The sequence below is a fragment of the Haliaeetus leucocephalus genome, unplaced genomic scaffold (assembly GCF_000737465.1).
Source record: "Haliaeetus leucocephalus isolate CR32 unplaced genomic scaffold, Haliaeetus_leucocephalus-4.0 Scaffold92, whole genome shotgun sequence".
NCBI lineage: Eukaryota > Metazoa > Chordata > Aves > Accipitriformes > Accipitridae > Haliaeetus > Haliaeetus leucocephalus.
In genome coordinates, this window is record NW_010972528.1 from 3,690,390 (window position 1) to 3,710,089 (window position 19,700).

A 19,700-nucleotide genomic window follows, 5' to 3' on the forward strand; every position below is an offset into this window, starting at 1 on the left:
ACACACTCACTCACTGCTTGCAGACAGGACTGAAAGTGTTTTAAATACTAATTTCAGGCATATTTTGCAGAGAGTTTTAGCTCACAGTCCTGTCCCATTCTACACTACCCAAAAAAAAAGATCAATTCATAGCTAAAATAGTGTTAGACTAATAGCACAACTTCACACAGTGCAGAATTGCCAGTCACATCTAACTAGCCATCACAATACACTATCCATCTGCAGTTTGCTCTAATCTCTTGAGAAAAAAAAAAGTGCTACTCCTGAAATACCAACTCCCAATGCTAAATTATGTTATGGACAGTTTTTGGACAAGCATTTCCAGGATAGAAATGGGTTATTCCCACATAACCAATAGGAAAAAAACCCCATAAATTGGGTTTTACTTTGGAAAAAAAATTATTGTTTTCCCACATTTTAGTAAACTTATGAAACAAAAAGCAGATGACTGTTGTCCAGTGTGCAAATTTTTAATGTTTTTCATCTTAATTACTGCATTTTCTAGATTGAGTATTCAAACATATAGTAGATGCATCAATAAGGCTTTTACTATCTTTTGGGGGGATTCTGGAGCAGAAGAAGCCTAAATTGTAATCAAACTGTTCTTGAAAAATATCTATTTTTAGAACTTCATCCAAAGGTCAATGTTTTTCCCAATACAGCCCACTACATGGTTCACACAGGCTGAGACTTACGTTCTGCCTTCTAGATTTATTTGCGGGTTGTTGTCACCAAACAACAGTAGGCAATTAGAGCTGGGATACAGTCTGCCTTCTGGTGATGTACAAAATAAAGAAGAATTCAAGACAAAAATAAAAATTGAAGAGTGAAAGGCAGGAAGAATGGGAAGGGTCATGAAACACAGAAAAAGCATGCTGTTTATTCAGCTTAGACAACAGGGAGAACTCTGATGTTATACCTGTTATTCAAGTAGTTACATTAATTGGCCACGCAGAACATCTGGGAAAAGGTGACAGCCATGAATTACAAGCCAGCAAACATATACTCATTTAAACAATCTTTCGTTAATTTATTTTTATCGGATCATTTCTGACATTGCTTGGTTAGATCCTCTCCTGTAGGTTATAGGTTCTTCCACCACAACTCAGAGTTTGACAGGCTTTTTGAGAACACGTTCCTGTTTCAGAATTTTCAAAGTAGTTCAAAATTAATTTACTTTAGCTCAGTTAGCTTACTTTTTCTTCAGCTCTTCAGTCATGATTTCAAGCTCTGCAAGCACTTTAAACAGAGCAGACGTTCAGTCCCTCTTTCACAGGTCTCTGTTAAATCTCACACAGGAGGTTACTGTTTGCTTGTCAGTGACTAGAAGTGTATAACCATTTAAATAAACCAGGTTTTATTTAACATTTCTTTAATTTTTGATCTTACACCTTTCTTCAGCTGTAATACTGCTGAGCTGTCCATATGGATTACATGATGCTTCCCCTCCTCTGTTACTGCTGAAGCAACTAAAGTAAGAATTTTGCTTACAGCAGAGGAATTGATGAATGATTCTACCATTAAACCCTTCATAGTATGGCAAAAAGACACTTCTGGTACAGGCAAATTCTTAATAGCTACCACCACCCCCAAATTTGTCTTGCACGTGTAAGGCACAGGTGGATTCTATACAGTGTCTGTTGCAGATACATCATGAATTTAGAATAAATTACCCTTATCATAGTTCACATCTAGAACCGATTACCACTGTGGTAAATGGCCACAGGACAGATACTCCTTCTTGTATACAGAATGGTGCTAAAAAGTAGCTGTTAGCTCAACAGTCCCTCAGTACATCACATTGTATGGTTATTAAGAAGAATATCATGAATATGACCTTCTTTACTAGTAACAGGACAAAAGATAAAAAGGAAATACTTCTTGTGCACAACACAGCTTACGGAATTTGCTACCAAAAGATATCATTAAATTTAAAATACTTAAGAAAACTCAGAAAATTGCAGAAGTCAACATGAATAGCAGGAACACACTATTCAAAACAAGTTTGTTTGTTTGTTTTAAAAAGAAAAAATCATTTTAGATCAGAAAGCTAAAACACAAAAGTAAAGAAGAAAAACTATTCACGGGAGATCCTTATCATGTGCCCACCTGCTCTAAAATGCTTATGTTTTTGATCATAAGCATTATCCAAGTGAAGTCTCATGAAGAACCCTAAACATTTTAGATAACAGAAAAAACTCATTCTAACAAATTGTAAATGTAAACATTATTTTATTATGTATAACTTGTCCTGTGGGAAGGGTGGGAAATTCAAGCAATGATGATCATTCATTTACAGTCAGATGAAATGTGGCAGCTATTTGTTTAAAAGGCTTCATAGATGGGTAAAGTAAGTACTCTAGTCTACTGAAATAGAATGGTAAAGGTAGACAGTGCTCAGAGGCTTTCTATATCTCCCGACAACGCAATACAAAATTTCAACATAATCTGGATGACAAAAGTTCAACATGCCACCTTTTGCTCGCTAACAATTCTGCCAAGTTATTTATTCCTTCCCTGTGAAAATTGTCAGCATTACCTTCCAGATTCTCTACCAAGGTAAAAGAAATTGTTCCAGATGACATGGATTAGCTAGAACATACTCCCAGGAAAGCAGAGATTAAAATGAGAGGTATCTGGTATTTAGAACATTTTGCACTAAAAAAAGCTGAGAACAAGCAAATTTCATTACAGAATTTGCTTCCTTAAAGTTAATGGACTTACAAAGCAAAGCATGACGCTCCACTCATTTAATTTCCTCACATTTGGAAATAAGCTGATTAAATGTACTCACAACAGATGATGCCAAATTTGTCAGAAGCTTAGTCTCCTAGCAACAGGTATGGTACAGTATTAGCAATAGATTAATGACATGCACTAATAGATTAATGGCTTTAAGTTATGTACTATATTAAAATCTTTATTTTAAATAATACATCAACTGCACACACAGAACTACAGAGGTTTCACAGTTCAGAAATTAAATACTCTACTCCAGCTTTCTATAAAATAACGTTTAAGAGCAAAACAATTTGTGTAGGAAGCACACAGGCCTTCAGGCACCCCAAGATGTGGCAGCTGGATTTGATGATCATTGTAGGTTCCTTCCAACTGAAATGTTCTATTCTATTCTGTTCACCCACATCCCTTCTCGTCTCTGACACTGGTTAACGTACAGTTATTTCACACAAGAAAACGTTGAGTACTTTATTACAGTGATCACACACATGAAAGTGACTGGTGTAAAGCTAAGACGACCAAAAAGAAAAAGTTAAATCAGAAACAAACAGTAATGCATATCGTGAACTGGATTTGCATAATAAGCTTCTGGAAGTGCTAGAAAAAATCTTCACTTTTGTATTTAAATACAGTAATTTTCATCTGCTCACAGCTATTTAGTAATTACCTTTCACCAAACCCACCAGTGAGTAAAAAGTTAATACAAATCGGTGTTTTGTTTCATAACAACTTCCTCTCTCCCATCAAGCACAACAATTAATTTCTAATCCAGCTGGAAGAGACCAAACTGCAAAATAGAATACTGATTTACATTTGTATTCATTTTAATTTAGAGACGCATAGTACAATCCATGTGTTTAAGCATGAGACTATCAGACACATAAATACTATCCCCATTTTTAAAACAGCATTCTTGCCATAGCAAGGTATTTCACAATTCTAATGCAAATAAATAGCTTTTAAAATCATTGGTGTAAGTCACATAGATTACAGATTTGTTTTTTCTCACTTGCATCTAGTACTGCAGCTTAGAAGCATCTAGTTCTGTAAGCAAAAGAAAGCCTACATATATATGTCAAATCTCACAAACATCAGAAAAACAAGTTCCCTTAACGCAAATATTAGTGCAAGACACAAGCACCCGGGGGCGGGGCGGAATAAAAGAAATTGAATGTAGTTCACAAAAGCTCAGCAGAGACTTATTTTGTCAGCTAAAATCTCTCAAGTTTCTGTCCTTGTTAATGATGTGTTAAATTTCAGTGCCAGCACCTTGGCACGTGGATGTTGTGTCTACTTGTTCTCCACCGACTAAAGCAATACAATGCTCCACATGAAGAAATTTGCCTGGCTGACTTTCAGATTCCAGCCTCGTCCAGGCATCCTCAATTTTCTCTAGTTTGCAGCATAGACTTCCCTGATAGGCACTCAACCCTTGTCTCCACTGTGCTAAGAAATCTAGTAGGTCTGACAATAGGAGAACATTGAAGCTGGTTAGGCCAAGGTATGGTGATAAGCAAAACACTGAGCAACTCTGTAGGGAACGTGAAAGTTGGATGAAGAGCTCAGATTAAGAATGGAAATGGAAGGATAAGGAAAGACATCTTCAAGAAAGAAGACAGGATGCAGATAACCAGCCCTGTTTTGGAGGGAGAGAAAGGAAAAATATGAAGTCTTAAGAGGATAAAAGGAGGAACAAAAAAGTTCAAGGTAAGCTATCAGAGAAGAAATGGAGTTTGATAAATAGCTCAAAGAATATGATTAGGAGTCAGGTTGAGAGAAGAAATTAATCAGATGAAGAGCTTGGAGGGAAGAGGTTGCTTAGGCAAGGAAAAAGGAAGAGATACTCCAAAACATTTAAATTCTGCTGGTACATCTTTATTTATGTAGGTATAACATTAGAGTTGTTCCAAAAGTGATATAATTACAAATCATGACAGAATTCACTTGCCAGAGAGAAGGAATAAACTATAAGGAGAAAAAACAATAAACATGTTTGTACTACAGTAAGAGTAGGAGAAAGAGAATGGGGACTGATTATGCCAATCCTATTAGTAATTTGCATCTGGTCTCAAAGAGTAATGAGCTATTTCCAACTACTGGAATAGGATAAATATATCAAATACATTTTTTAATGTATAGACTGCTATAGTGAAAGATTAAGGACTGAAACACCAACTGCTGTTTTGCTGGAAAAGAACAAGAAATATCCCGGATTTGGGGGAAAAGACAAGCCCTGCTGTAACCGTAATCAGATTACTTCCCTCCCCACACACACATTTGTCTTACAAAGATTTTATAACTGTTGTCTGATTTGACTTACAAATGAACTGTTAAATTTTATCTTAACCTAGCCTGGGATTAAGATAAAGACCATTAAACAAGACTGAGGTGAATAAATAAAGAGACATTGCTTTCACCCCAGGATGTAGCAAACTGATAAATCAAGGCATCTTAAGAAGTCCCACAGTTCCTCTGCACAATCTTCCCTGAATCCAGTGAATAAGAGGGTGGGTTCCCTTTCAAGCTGCATGAGCCAGCTGGCACTGTATATATTAAAGGAGACATCAGTGACCACCCCTAACTAATCCAGAAGTCTTCCCTGCACAGAGTAAGATATTTGTGTACACAGCTGAACTCAAAGTCAGAGAGGAGCACATCATAGCTTGTGCACACGGTTATAACCCAAAATACCAAACCCACACATCTTTCTCTTCAGAGAGAATATGATGGCAAAGCTTTCCTATGAAAGCCAAGCCTAATTTACGAGGACCTTACATCTAATTCTGAGCTCAACAACCAACTGAATAATGTTTGCAAAATATTTAAATAATTCACTTTAGATGCCATTAGCATTTGGAATATTTAGCATTAGCTAAAGAATGCTGCCAAAGCTATTATTAATGACAGGTACCAGTTATCACAAAACAGTCAGTGTATCACCACCCTCTGTTAGCCAGAAGAGGACTGATGCCTGCACTACTGCATTTTCTTGAAACTCATCTAAACTGTTTTAAGACACAATGAAGCTTCACGATTTTGTTAAGACAATGGAAGCGATGTCAAAAAAGAAAGCATGAAACAAGTCTTATTTGCCCTTACAGATAACCAGTCCAAATCTAATGAAACTAGGTCATGCCTTACTTTTTAAGGAGATAGCTACCATTAAACTGTGAGTAATAACCTTCGGTTCATGCTGAAGAAAGAAGAGACAGGTTTAATTTCCTCCAAACATTTAAGTGAAAGTTATCAGAATTTATGGGTACCATTTCACAGAAATAACCTAACAAAAACACGAACAAGAGGCATTTGTAGTGTTCAGAAGCTATTCTCAACACCAAAAGAAAGATGGTTTCTGATTCAAATGAAGCTATATCATATTTCAGTATAGCTGGAACTAATCTATTATCATGACTTTTCTTACCTGCTCCCATGCACACTCTTTTCTCCTTAAAGTTCATGTTGAATACATTAAGTAATATACTATTGCACTGTGAATCCATTCATGAGCATAAAACTGCATACAGCATAAAACTGTGACATGAACTGTAACTGCAGCAAACTGTAAATTTTTAAACATCTAAAACTAACTTTTGTATTGAACAAGTTACATTTAAGGGAGAAAATCTTACCTAGGAAGGACTGTAAGCTTCACATAACGTAACAATTCACAGCATTGTAAATATCGATAACTGTAGTTAAAAAATTATCTTCTATTCAAGAAAGCCAGACTTCCTACCTTCACTACGGGGTGTCCTCCAGTAGATGCTTTTACTGCTCCTCTGCTTCCTTCTGTTTCATAGTGAGCTCTGTGATGAGTTTTAGGCTGGACTTCTATTTTCAGTTCACACTGCCCATAATGACTTGGTAAAGGCCAGTCAAGAGGTGGCAATGAAGATGTGCTGCAATCAGATGAGCACACTATGGTTAAATGAACTATGCCATTTGGCCGCAGTACAAAGCGACTTCACTGTAAAATACAGACAATGATGTCACTTTCCTAACAAATGATGACCAAATAAGAATAGATATTAGCCTAAAACTGTTACTTGAAAATTCCAAAATTCTGCTGGTGCATTAAAATCTTCAATTTAGTATTTCTTTTGGGGTTCTTAAGAGTGGAATTTCTTCCGTCCAATACCTGATTAAAAGAAAGGTACTGTATGACACACACCCCACGCACACATTACCAGTGCTATTCTATAACGCCTTTATATTAATTTTTTATTCTCAAGTATATCAGCAAGCAAGTTCAAATGTTGTTTAGAGGGAACAGTCTAAATTCAATCTGTAACTCATTAAGTTTTAACTCTCTGCATTATTATCTTCCAGCTTGTTGGTTTCGTTTTTCTAAGACTGGTAAGCACTGCACTTTGTTAACTATTGTTAAAATTAACACTATATGATGATCCAAAATTTTAAAGCTAGTAGTCCTATCCAAGCATAAGGACTTACTGCAACAGACAAAGACACCTGAAGTACATGCTTAGCTTATCCACAGATTATATATACCCTTACACACAGTAGCAAAGTCACTCCAGGGAAGAAGGAGAACAAACTGCAGTAATAGAAGTAATACAGAAGAACCTCAAAGGGAAATAAGCCATGTGATGTCACCAATGTTTTCATACCTACCCTTTTACCTGCATAGATTTATAGACTCATGATTCTAATAAGATGAACAGTCAGATTCAAGTCAGTAATTACCTGGTAGAGCAAATTAATTTATGAACATTTAAAAGTGAACATTTATAGCATTGTGTACCAAACAAGAACACTTTCAATAAAAATAAGCTTCTATTAAAATAGTTTTGCACAACCTTACTCTGACCAGCAGGGAAAGCAAATTAGGTTTTAAAGAGATGGACAAATACTGGTTTGTATCATCATCTGATAAAACTCAATTACATTTCTTTCTGCTTTACAGGAAGTCAAGAAAAAAACCCACCACTGATCCAAAGCCATGCAAATTTCCACAAACATAAATAGCCACAGGTCCAGGAAAGATAAATTATACCTTCTGGAGAATTTAGCTAAGATGTATAAAACATATCCACAGTTGAGAAGGAAGATAATGTTTGGAGTGAACAAAAAAGAAAAGAAAATACTGTCTTTAGCAAGTATCTGGATGGACTTGGGCTCAGCCTGCAGCACCATACATCTATCTTTTACTACAAAAATCGCTGTTGCTAAGCATGGAAAAGAGGGAGAAGAAATGGCACCACTTGCTGGCCTCCTACAGGAGAACAACCTACAAGCCTGTTGACCTGCTGCTTCATGGAGTACCTCTACTGTACACTTCAGGAGAGAGCTAACATTGTAATGTAAGCCTTATCTCCTGAAACACCTTTCTGAGAGCAATGGGAGGAACAAGAGCATTTCCCTTTCTTCTTACTGAAAGGAAGAAATGTGAGCAATAGATCATCTCCACAGGGATTCAGTGTACAGCAAAGACTCTTCTTCCACCAGTAACGAGGTCTGATGACTGGTCCTTCCACAGCAATAGTATTTACTGGGTAGGAGAGGACTGGTGATGTCAGCAGTAAGAGAGGAAACTGACAGGAATGCAGTATAAGCCCAATCCTTCCAGATACTTACCACAGGCCAAGACGTACTGCCTAAATGCTACTATTGGCTATCAACTAGACCTTGCCATTCACTTTTATAGCTACTGAAGGAGAAGAGGACTCAAGTCTTCAGTCTGAAAAAGGAAAGAAAACGTCAGGATTAGAAGATACTAAAAAGAGTTTAAAAAGAAATATAGCATGCAAGAAATTTTTTTAGTATTCCTGGAAACCTTTTTTCCTCCCATATAACCAAATGGTCTATGTCAAAATAGTTGGTATACAGAGTGAACATATACATTCTCTAAGAGAACTTGGTATAACACACACACACCACAGACTATATACCAATTACTAGGAGGTATTACTGAAAGTTTAATAATAAACTCAGTCAAGAAGAAATTATTTGTTGCTTGTGACCACTCTCCATGCAGCCTCTCTGTGAGGTTTACTCCTTCTGCAATTAACTAATAAAAACGTGGCACAAGCTCTATCAGACTCGCATTATCTCCTGAAAAAATATTTGGAATACTAGAACAAACATGGAGACAGGAAAATAACCAAGTCTCAAGATTTTGTCATTCTTTGAAAACAAATAGAAAATAGCAGCATGAGAGAGCAACCAAGCACACAATGCATGTGCAGATGCCTAAAACATCAAAAAATTGGAAAGCTTTCAAAACACAGTTCTCCAAATAAATTACACAGCCTTTGAGGCTGTGCTGCATCAAACTGATATTTTCTAGTTGTAGCAGGCTAGAGAGTTACAACTGCTTCCCTTTGGAGTTTGATGTTGGATACCCAAACTGTTGTTTCTCTCAATATTTTTCTTGCTGTGTCCATCACCCTCAGCTTCTCAGCAGCAGTGGAATCTCAAGTTTTAGGGTATGATGTCATGCACCTTTCTGCCCTGTGAGGATATCAGTTTAATGTATTCTGCTTCCATATCACCCTTTCACTTTTTTTTTTTTTTTTTTTTTTTTTTTAGACAAATGCTGTAGAGATACATATTGAACTGGATCAGTGATCTAACTTTATTTCATTTTGAAAGGTAAATTTCTGAATGCTGTTAATTTACCAAAGCCCCAGCTGTCTATACAGCTTCTTCAAACAGAACTATTGGGAGGGAGGCAGAGTGGGAACTTCCTAGCCAGCACTGTCACCTTCTGAAAGTCACATGAACCCACAAACTTGGACACTTAAAAGAGTATCAGAATACAGTCTACAAACTCTTGGGTTTTTTTTAATACTATGTAGAAATCAATATCAAATGAGGAGAATCATGTCAGCGTTCGGGGGCAAGAGGTAACAAGTTTGAACACTTTTTGATATGAAGCAATGCTATTTTTGTACCAGATGCTCGATATGGGAAAGCAAGTCTGAAGCTGCTGGCTTTACTGCATTTAATCATAGAATCGTTTAGGTTGGAAAAGACCTTTAAATCATTGAGTCCAACAGTTAACCTAGCACTGCCAACTCCACCACTAAACCATGTCCCTAAGCACCACATTTACGCATCTTTTAAATACCTCCAGGGATGGTGACTCAAACACTTCTCTGGGTGGCCTGTTCCAACACTTGACAACACTTTTGGTGAAAAAATGTTTCCTAATATGCAATCTGAACTTCCCCTGGTGCAACCTGAGGCCATTTCCTCTTGTCCTATCACCCAACAACCACCCTGCTACAACCCCCTTTCAGGTAGCTGTAACGAGCAATAAGGTCTCCCCTCAGCCTCCTTTTCTCCAGACTAAACAACCCCAGTTCCCTCAGCCACTCCTCATAAGACTTGTGCTCCAGGCCCTTCACCAGCTTCGGTGCCCTTCTTTGGACACGCTCCAGCACCTCAGTATCTTTCTCGTAGTGAGGGGCCCAAAACTGAACACAGTACTCAAGGTACGGCCTCACTAGTGCCAAGTACAGGGGGACAATCCCTGCCCTGCTCCTGCTGGCCACGCTGTTTCTGATACAGGTCAGGATGCTGTTGACCTTGTTGGCCACCTGGGCACACTGCTGGCTCGTATTCAGCTGGCTGTCAACCAACACCCCCAGGTCCTTTTCTGCCAGGCAGCTTTCCAGCCACTCTTCCCAAAGCTGTAGCGTTGCATGGGGTTGTTGTGACCCAAGTGCAGGACCTGGCACTAGGCCTTGTTGAACCTCATACAATTGGCCTCAGCCCATCGATCTGTTCTCAAGAATGTATTGTTCAGTCTATACTATTAGGTGAGGATCAGTAAAACTGCTAGACTTTTAACTCACAGTTATTTTATCAGTTGAAAACTGTGCATCAAACTCCAATGATCTCTGATAGTTCAGAGCTTACATAAGTTCAAAATTCAGAGCTGCATTAGTCTTAAAATACCTGGAACGTGTTTAAGAATAGGAAGCTCAGCTGCTGCAGAAGCGAGCAAAAATTTGGTGTTACAAAATGATTTCTGTCTCCCCAGCTTATGCACAGCACGATAGCATTTGCGTTATCAATAAAGCCATCTAATTTTGCATTCAGAACCCAGATTAGCTGCTGACTGTGGGTTTTTTTCAAGTCATTTTAGATCAAAAAATTAAAAGAAGTAAGAACATTTGTTATTTAAACCCCCTCACTTTTCAGACTTGATGGGCGAGGAATGCATTTGCAGACACTTCCACGTTTCATCACAAAATTCTACCCAGTTCATTGCCAAATTACTGTTACAATAGCTTGTGACTTAGTTTTTTTACAGAAGTTTCTCTAATTTCTTGTTTTCTTTAAATGAGTAAAAAACTTATTAGCAATGTAGTAACCTAGTAGTAAAGCACCAAATCACATGTCAGGAAACAAATAATGAGTGACAGTCATGCTAAAACTTTCATTAAATCAAATCTTAGCATGTTGTTGAAACAGCACCAATCTGTAAACCTTCTTCCAGTAATACCAAGAGAGTTTTATAATCTGATTAATGCAAGCCTCCAAAAGCTCATACTCCTATCACATCAAGATTAAAGGCTTCAGAGAACAGCAGCTATTAAAGGAAACTCAGAAGTAAAGAAGGAACCCTTTAGTAGCATCCTCAGCACAAGCCACTGCATTTAAAACCATCACTTCAGTGATAATTTTATCAGTATTATTTAACAGATACCTTCTTCCTCTGTGACCATTATCTCTAAAACAGAACTGATTCAGGCTGCACAAATTGATGAGGAAACATCTAATGTTCAGCATAAGGACAGCCAAATGTGTCCATATGGACTTCAGTATTCAGACCTGTAGAAGTCAGGGCCCAGCTCGTGGGCTGACTATGCCTCTCTCGCACAGGAAGAAACAAACCCCAGAAACAAGATTGCTTGTTTGCATGACTGTGACCCCACAGCAGTACATGTGGGACAGAAGGAAGAACAAAGCCTATGAGAGCCACTAAAAGTAATCCAGTTAAAAACTTGTAATAGTTACCTTCCATCTGTAGCACTCTTCCTGGTTAATTCATTGGACAAACAGCTGGGGCTCTGTGCAGACAAACTGCTAATGCTGGTACCTCAGCTGAAGCACACGTTCGATTAGCTCAGGTTTAGTCTAATGCTTTCCTTGACTCCCTGCTTCGAAAGGTTTTGAACACAGGTGGAACTGATATAAGAACTCACTTTAGCCACTCTGTATGAACATGTTCCTGCCTCTTTGTAGTCATTAATTCTTGTAATAACCTTTCAAAGATACCCACTAAGATCTCAAGATGCTTGTGAAAGTTCTCATTTCCTTTGTTGGTTGAGATTCACAGATCTAGAGTTATTCTTTCTTAGTTGCAGCAAAAATAACTCCACTTACAGCTCCTCCCAACACATCCAAATCTGTCACTGTGGGAAAAAGCTCACTGACCATACAATGGATATTCCACATCTTTCCCTCATCCCAGGTTTTTGCAGAGATTAACCAACAGCATATCCTATGACAAGTCAATGTTGCAAACCCCAAAGAACCTCAAATCATAACTATATTCCAATCTTCACCACCTAGAACAAAGCAACATTTTCCCTGGTGCAGTAATTTTGAAGTTAGACATTTTGGGGCCATTCCAGTTGCCACAGTGGCTTATGAATAGACTTTTAAAATACTGTTTACATTCAAAATATCCCTGTACTACTCCTAGCAGACCCACAGTAACTATGCTTTCAGGGTGTTGATACAGTGTACTGCCAAGTAAAATCTATATCATTTCAGAACAAAGTAGAGAGCTGAATCACATGTACAGCACAAAGGTCCCATATCAAATACTACCTGAATTTCTCTGGATTCATTAATGGTGTGTAAACATTACAGCAATAGCCTAGCTTATTAGAAGTCTATGAGGTTCAAAGTTCTCTTGCTTGTCTCACTTAAGTGGGTCCTTATCTTCAAAGTCAGCGACTTGCAAATATTTTCACTTTAAAGTTTTGCTAACATAGCATAGCGGGTGTTATTTCTATTTATCAAAATGAGATAACTACTTAGCAGACTAAGTTTGCCTATAGTCCACTCACACTGAAAGATTTATTCTTCCTAAAATTAAGACCAAAGTCCCAAAAGTTATGTTAAAAATAGAACATAATTCTGTTCCTCTCTGCTCTCCAGACTTCCAAGAGAAGGATTCAGACAAGAGAAGCAGCTTTTCCAAGTATTCAGCCATCTACCACTATACTTAAACTATTTTTTTTCTCTGAGAGAGTAGGCAACGTTGTCAGCAATCCTCTTTTCCAGTGGTAACTGCCAGATAATCACAGGTAAAATACTCTCAAGTATCCATCACTAGAGATTCCTGAGCTGTAAATACATCTATCAAAGCCAGTTTGTTCATCACCACTGGAAAAAAGAAAATACTTGCTATCCCATCACTTCTCAGTGCTCTAGATTAAATTTGTGACACAGCAGTCTGAAGATAATAAGAATTCCATTAGAGAAGACACCGTAGAAGAAACCAGGTTTTATTTCAAGATTTTTGACCATTAATGAACATTGCCTGGTTATCTCCCAGACACAAAAGCACCATTTGTTCCCATCAAATACTTCAGGGGCTAAAGAAAGAAAAAAAATGACTCATTAAGTTTACTACCCTGCAAAGTGCCTATTTGCTTGAGACACAAATTAGATTCTCAAGATCTACTTGAAAGTCGTAAGCTTAAAGCAAAAGAAAACAAAACAACAAACCTAAACACAAAAATAACAGAACCCCCATAATTTTCAATTGCATCATCACTGACCACTCTTCTAACAAAATGCCCCATGTTATCTACAGCACTGCTGGCCATATCTGTGATGGTTGTTAATTCCAGAACACCGTAACCATGGCTGTTAACAGCATAAATATTGCTGATCTCTTAGGCATTGTACTTTCAGTGACAAGTCCTCACCAAAGGTATTGTGTTCTATTGTATTTTATTATATTATATTATATCGATTGCTCAGTGCAGGTTTCTGGGTCATCCCTATACTCTTTTTATTCCCCTTGATCAAGTTTAAAAGAAGTATTGTAAAACAGACTTTCTAATTCTTTTTTTTGCACTTTCTGGAAATCTTACAACTGTGAACCTGTTTCAGGGGAGATGGATCAGACACCTATATACATTGTAACCAAGACCATTAATTTCTGTACAACAACTATACATATCACTTCAAAATACTATTTGCTACTCATCTTCCTAATACGGCAGCTTTGTACTCGAAGAGGCTGACTGGAATCCAAACAAGAGCATTTTAATAAAAGGGATCAGTCTTGAGGCCTTCCCAATATTACATGATTTCATAAATAACACCTACTAAATAGAAATCTCACAAAGTTTCAAAGACTTAAGGATACACTTAAAATAATTCACATGAGCATACTAACCCCCTTCAGATGGTGCTTCAGTGTGAGCAAGTGGATCAAATTTAGATATCTGAATATGAATAGACTCTACGAAGAAACACTTTCTCCAGTATTCTTCTAGACTATTTATAACCTATACTGACATAAGCTATCTAAATAAGAAAATGAACTTCAAGCATCTATGTTTCCCTTCCAACAGCCAATACAGAATTCGGGAAAGGAGTGAAAGAAAAAGAGTATCCAATTAATGAAAGAATCTGAAATAACTTTATGCAAAAGCCTAGAAACAGGTCTTTTAAAGAGATTTAGTGGGGAAAAAAACCAAAACAACCAGACAAACCTTGAGTTTTTTCTGTGAGTAAAACTCAAGCTATAACAGTAGATGTGCAATAAAAAGTTGTAAAATCAGCATCTTCAAGAAATGTTAGGGTACTAAGCAAATGGGGTGGTCAGATCTGCTGTAACTACATTAAGATCCCAAAAAGAAAGGTATTTTCCAAGCAGAGAGGAGGGAAACATGAGACACACAGATAAAGCCATTTCTTATCCGTCATCCTGGGAGGAAGCTAGGGGGTTGAAGAGGTATCTTAAATAACAGTAATAAGAGTAACAATGTAATAAAGTTATCAACTAACTTAATTGCTGAATATTCTGTAAAATGACCAATTTAATCTGCCATTGAAAGAGTGCTCATCTGCCAAGGTACTTGGTTAATGACATCACCTACAGATGCCTTCACTATTTCTAGATACAGAAGACACTACCTAGTTTCTTTTTACCTGTTTGAAAGGAATTGTTGCACTGGTTCTGTCCATTGTCACTTGTCTAGACTTATCTTTGACAAGGAAGCAGAAATGTGACTCAGGGCACATAATACACATAAATTTTTCATATGCTACACACTGGCAGATTATGGGTTTCTGTGGCCAAATAACAAGCTGTCATCTAACAAAATAGTTTGGATGGCATCTGAAATATGACTAAAATGCTCAAAAGCATGTTGCATATTTTTAAATTTTGTTAAGTATTGCACACTTACTGAACATAGAAAGAAGGAAAACATGGTCAGGACTTGACAGATAAACTAGATTACAGATTTACAAAACTTTAGAAAGCATTCAGAGAAGAAGGCGCTATCTGCACGTTTCACACCATGTCACAGGGGAGGAAAGTTATCCCCACTTCTACGAGGGGTCAGTTTATTGCAGCTGACTGTGCACACTTGGTCAGTCACTTCATATGCTTGGAATCAATACTCCAGTTTACTTCATGCACTACTTTGTACTTGACAATATAATTAAGACATTTTAAAAGCATGTTAATTGTAATGTATATTGTAATCTATATTACAATTAATATATTACTATATAAAATACATAATAAAGATATAAATTGCGATTATTATCTAACTCTTTATGACAACTGAGGTGCTCACTTTTCGTCACTGTCATAAACTATCTAAGAAACAGTGGATCTTCTTGCATTTCATTTTTATCCATAAAACATAAGAGTCAGCTTAGGTCCCCTACTTTATAAGCATCAAAATTATAAAATATTATATGACAGAATGAAATGTTTTAACATACTAAAGATGCATACTCTCCTAGCACCCGTGGAACAGGCTACAACTGCTAAGTAATTCAACATTTCACTGAGGATACAGTTGCCAAAGCAGCCATTTCCACTAATTCAACAGTCAGACTACATTTTTGCCAGCAAATGTATACAGCTTAATAGTTAAGTTCTTCAGTACCAGCTTGTAAGTAAATTTTGACATTTAAATTCTTAATGAAAACAGTAAAATTTATTTTTATTCAGTTCTGCTCAGTTGTCCCCACTACAAGAGGAAGCAGGTTTAAGTGAATATCTATTTTTGTAACTATTTTGGTCATCCCACAAAAGATCCACACCCAATCTTGCCACATGCCTATATGTTCATGTGCTTTTACCCTTCAGTAGTGCTCACCTTTTATGAACTATGTTAGCCTGCGGGCTAACAGAAATGCCAAGTTAGGATTGTTGATTATCCTACATAAATGTAATACAATTCCAAAATACACAATTAAGGAAAAATAGTTATCATTGTTTTACTTAGAATGAAAAGATTCTAGTAACAGACTGAACATCTTTATTAACAGATGAGCAGAATGCAACAGAATTTCTCTGCCTAAAACACGCATGGAAAGGGTCAGCTATAGCAATCTTTAAAAGATGACTGAGTACTTCTATGTTCCATCACTGAGAATATTCATGTACCCAACAGAGAATGAGAACAGGTATTCCAAAACATTTTTTCCAACAGGCTTGTTCATCTGACAAGTCATCAGGAAATAATATATCAAGACATTAAAATGATGCAAGAATGATATCTGAATTTGGAAAAAGCCACTAGAAAGGGGAATTATATAAAAACTAGCATGTTGCCATGAAAGCCAACATCCAATTTTCAAGAAGTTCTGCTTTTGAGGGAGGTCCCTGAAAAGAATACCTCTTCAGTAAGCTTGGCTTACTGGGCAATAGTTAATTCTAGTTTTCTGCTAAGAATTTAAAACTCCAAGAGGCAGGGAAAAAAGCCTCCTATAGGGCATCTCTGAAGCTTGGTCAGAAACTTTTCTTTCTTTATTTTGCTTCACTCACTTTGGAGGAAGGAGGTGGTAGGGAGGAGGAAAATGTTAAAACCATGAATATTTTCTAAGCCATTCTTTCTAAAATTAAAAATACAAAGTGTGAAAACAAGTGCTTTGCAAAGATGACTTTGCAATGAGAAGAACACTTCTTATTGAATATTTTGCCATTAATTTTAGGATTTAAGCTTTGCTTTTTTCCTCTCTCTCTCCCCACCCCCACCCAAGAAAGAGGAATTGCTTCATCCACTACGTCCTTGAAGAGCAAACCTTAAGTGTTGCCTGTGGACAGAACAATACTATTTTAATCAAAGTTATTTTAAAATCAATACGGACTAGCATGGAAGCACTGACATTCAAACCTATAATATGGCTTTTATATGAATAATTGTGCTTTACAGATATTAATCTAATGTACCTTTCTTACAAAACGTCCACGGCTTCTTCCTCCCAGTACCTCCCTACCCCTTATTTTTAACACCTAGTAGAGCAAGAAAAAGGTTCAGGAATCAAATGGATAACTTGAGCTGAGTAATCACAGTATCTGTCCGTCCAGCAGCAACACTGCTTAAGGAGTTCTCATTCCTACTCCACCCACTGCATTGTACTGGCAAAGTGATTCCAGGAGCTACGTAGTTGGAAAGATTACAGAACTGCTCCATCTAGAAAGTAACAGAATGGGAAAGAGGGTGAATTTTTCCCCCAACCAAACTAGTTCCCTCTTCTGAGCCTCCAAAAATCATCCTGCTAGCATGTGACAGGACTACAAAAGGAAAGAGCTAGTTAACTCAGCGCCATGATGGTGGAAATACCCTTGGAACTACAGCCCAGAAATCAATTCTTTCTGGATGATTTTCAGGATGGCATGCAAATTTTCTTCTCTATTTCTAGAATTCTATCAGCCCAAAGAAACAAGTACAAACAAAAGCAAATAAACTCCCCACCTCTTTTGTGGTCTCACAGTTTTATAAAATCGTGTAAGTCAGGTTTCTTTAGCTATATTAAAATGTTAACTGCTTAGATGGAACTACAAAGCACGCACAACATCTGCAGTCATTTGATTCAGCTGGGCTGTACATGTATCCAAACAAACTTTGTTTAAATAAAACTAATCCTATGTTACAATGCATCCACTGTATTTTTAAAAGAAGAAAAAGATGGGTATTTGGTGTCTCAACTTGTTTTTTTCCTAATGGTATCATCTACCTGCCTACAAGAAGTTTTCTTTAAGAAGTCTTAATGCATCAGGACCTTCTAATCACTTACCGAAATATAGGAGTATGACCAGGCTTTGGTTTGTTCCAAGTAAAGTGCGAAGGAACAGAAAGAAATTGGTCTCCGGGCAAATCTTTTTTCAAGGTGTGCTGAGATCCAGAGCAGTCATCTACTGCAGTTTCAAGGGATGATGATAAGTTACCCTGTTCTTCAGGACAGATATCTATTTTTCCAGATAAAGTGGCACTCTGATCCTCTGAGGTCTTTCTTGTTTTTAGAGGAATATCAGTCTCTGTACAACACTGAAATGGTGAAAGGCCAGAATTAAGGCCTTGTATGTTATGGATGGAAGTGTTTAGCCACGTGTCTTCTGTTACGCTTCCTCTGGGAGAATGGCCAGGTGATGGAGTTGGAGAATGGTGAGGAGAGAGAGAACCAGCATAGCAAATCTCAGCACTGGAGTGTCGTCGTTTCCCACAGGGGGACGTAGGTCTTGATGAGGGCCTTGATGTTGGTCTAGGGCTTAGCCAATTTTCATCTGTAATACTAGTTCTAGGAGAATGACAGGGAGACTGTCTAGGTGACAAGGCATGCCCAAATCCATAAGGCTGCTGCCAAGATTCATCACTGGGACCTCTTGGAGAACCACCAGGAGATGCCAAAGGAGACCCAAGGGTAAATCGAGCAGCTGCTTCATTTAGCTCCGAGTCTACATCATCATAAACATGGGAAATGGATTCACAAGAGGAAGCATCTGAAAACCAACTTCTGGATGAAATGCTGCTGGCAGGGCTTGGACTAAGGGATGATTCCCTATATGATGGCTCAAGAGGAAGATAGAGATGGTCCCGTGAAGGCCTTTCCATATATTCATTTTCTGTGCCATTTGTGTGCAATTCATCTTCACTGGCTTCAATCCCTTGATGACAGTTAGGTGAAATAGATGTAATTTGAATACTAGGGCACTCAAAGGGTTTGGGTCCACCTAGTGGACTATATTTGGATTCTGGTACCTCGCAAGTTCCTTCATAGTTCTTATGACTCTGAAGTCTTGTAGGTGGTGACAGAGGAGAGGAGTGAGACTGCAATCCATGGCGAGGAATACAAATTGGCTGATTTACAGAGGATGGTGGTTGGTCTACATTAAAGATGTATATGGACGCACAGTCATCTGACTCAAGATCTGAAAACAAAATTTAAAAGAGGAACAGAGTCAGAATGCAATACTCGAAAAATGCCATTAAAAATTCCTTTGTTTCCTAGGTATGGCCCGTTTTCAACATCCTAGACATTTCCCATTACACTACCCAAAGTGTAATTCTTAATTTTAAATTTTCCCCAGCCACATTTACAGCTAAATATGACTACAGCATAGTTTTCTGTCGTAAATCTTGTTTTCAACCAGATTCCACAGTTTATACACATCTTCAGTGGCTGAAAACATAATACACACAGAAAACAGGTTTAAAAATCTTGAAAGGATCTGAGCTGGAACACTTAATTCAAACTATATTTTGTAACTACATTCCATTCATAATTAAACATTTTCTATCATAATCCATTAAAAATTAATCTTTTTTACATGAATAGGACTATGATACTGTCTGTAAGCCCACTAGTCAACACTTACAAGCACCAGAATATCACATACATAATATTTCTCTCCTTTAACACTAGAAAAGCATCTTACAGTGACTCATACTTCAGTCAAGATTATAAACACCTAAAAACATTCAATCAAAGAGGCCTAA

General features: G+C 37.4%; 1 protein-coding gene across 1 annotated transcript in view; it reads right to left on the minus strand.

The window, feature by feature from the left end:
- Positions 1-19,700, minus strand: part of NFATC3 (nuclear factor of activated T-cells, cytoplasmic, calcineurin-dependent 3) — an 85,186-nt gene that overhangs the window by 40,263 nt on the left and 25,223 nt on the right. The window contains exons 4-6 of the mRNA XM_010585219.1: positions 19,302-19,383; positions 18,001-19,132; positions 6,476-6,638 (exon numbers count right to left, since the gene is read on the minus strand). Coding sequence (XP_010583521.1) covers positions 6,476-6,638; positions 18,001-19,132; positions 19,302-19,383 — 1,377 coding nt within the window. The remainder of the gene's footprint in view (positions 1-6,475; positions 6,639-18,000; positions 19,133-19,301; positions 19,384-19,700) is intronic.